This window comes from Hyalella azteca, unplaced genomic scaffold, assembly GCF_000764305.2.
Source record: "Hyalella azteca isolate HAZT.00-mixed unplaced genomic scaffold, Hazt_2.0.2 contig5703, whole genome shotgun sequence".
In the NCBI taxonomy this organism is placed as follows: Eukaryota; Metazoa; Arthropoda; class Malacostraca; order Amphipoda; family Hyalellidae; genus Hyalella; species Hyalella azteca.
The window spans coordinates 606-2,181 of NW_025935885.1; the positions used below are offsets into that span (position 1 = coordinate 606).

Sequence of the window (1,576 nt, forward strand, 5' to 3'; positions counted from 1 at the left end):
CAAATAATTATGTAGAAAAAACGGGAAAGAAAACAACTAGATTTAGATATTTTGAAACGAAACCAATTTTGCAAGCTATGACAATACCATTAAAATTTAGAAATAGCTTTTTACTTGAAGGTGAAAAGATTGCTCAACAAGTTGAGACAGGTTTTAATTTAGGCTTTGCCTTAGGTTGGAAATTTTCTCATTGTGTATACAATTTGAATAAAAATATATTTTCACAAAATATTAATAAAATTACTTTTTCTCCAGGACTATTATTGGGTTCTAGTGCAGTTGATTTATCGAAAAAAAATTCATTAAATAAAGTAAATTATGATCGCAAAGCTGGGATGGTCTCTTATACACATCTAAGACAACCTCTACACCATAGCCGTCCGTGGCCTTGAAAACGGACAAACCGTGGAAGAAGATATAGTGGTGGATTGCATCAGCCGAACCCTGAGCAGCAAAACCCACTGGGACGAAATATTAAAAACAGCCGAAAATCCGGAGATTCAACTCGTGGTGTCCAACACCACCGAAGCTGGACTGGTGTATGTGGCCGAAAACCCCTCTGAAGGCTGTCCAGAATCTTTTCCAGGAAAACTCACGGCCTGGCTGTTCAGGAGATTTCAAACCAACAAGGCCGAAACGCTGGTGGTCCCTACCGAGCTTATCGTAAACAATGGTGGCATACTGAAGGGCATAGTGGAAGAACAGGCCAAGGCCAATCAATTGGGCAGTGATTTTGAAGAATGGCTCCTTCAAAAGGTAAAATTCTGTAGCTCGCTGGTGGATAGAATTGTACCGGGCAAACCCAATGAATCAGAGGCCAATAAGTTATTCGAAAAAATTGGCTATACCGACAAACTTATCATCAAGGCCGAAGTATACAGGCTTTGGGCCATTGAGGGCGAAAACATCGAAGAGTTTTTGGGATTTGCGGAGGCCGATAGTGGCGTAAAAATCGNGTACCAAGTGAAGGTAAATACGAGGACAGTTGGCAGAGTTGTCCCTGTCTCTTATACACATCTAGATGTGTATAAGAGATTGGCATAAGCCGTTCTCCCAAACAATTTTGTTCGAAAGATTATAAGCTTTGATGGCATAAAAATAGATAGAATCTGGATTTTGTGTGTATTTAAAGTGAAAATAAGAATTATTAAGATTAGTAATTACTTCTTTGTTAGAATATTCATCATTCATTGTTTGAGAAATTGCTAATTGGTATTCAAAGAAAAACATGAAGTAAATCCCTTTTTTCAGAATAAAATCAACGTATTTCATTATTAAGTTTCATTTTTTCAATTAATATTGGACTATAGTGGTCCGACCTGCCGATGTGATTTTTTAAAACACCCCCGTGTATACTTGCTTCCACAGTATATATACTTGCTTCATCAATAAAAACCGAATCTGTTGAGTTGTGGTTGAAAAATTTTGTTTTCCAGTCTTCAAAAGGTAATAAATATGAATCAGATTTTCCTTTGCTTGAAGGGAAGTCAATAACATACTCTTTAGTCCGTCCATTTAATTCTTTAATGTTTATAACTGATGCAACATGAAATTTCCAATCTTTTCCATATACTTT

At 36.6% G+C, this 1,576-nt stretch overlaps 1 protein-coding gene across 1 annotated transcript; it reads left to right on the forward strand.

Annotated features, from left to right (window-relative positions):
- Positions 1–376: 376 nt before the first annotated feature.
- LOC108680265 (altronate oxidoreductase-like) lies at positions 377–969 on the forward strand (the record flags this gene model as incomplete). Its single annotated transcript, XM_018169064.1, has 1 exon — positions 377–969. A coding segment is annotated over one exon (593 nt), but the record flags the coding sequence as incomplete, so codon positions are not given.
- Positions 970–1,576: the final 607 nt, after the last annotated feature.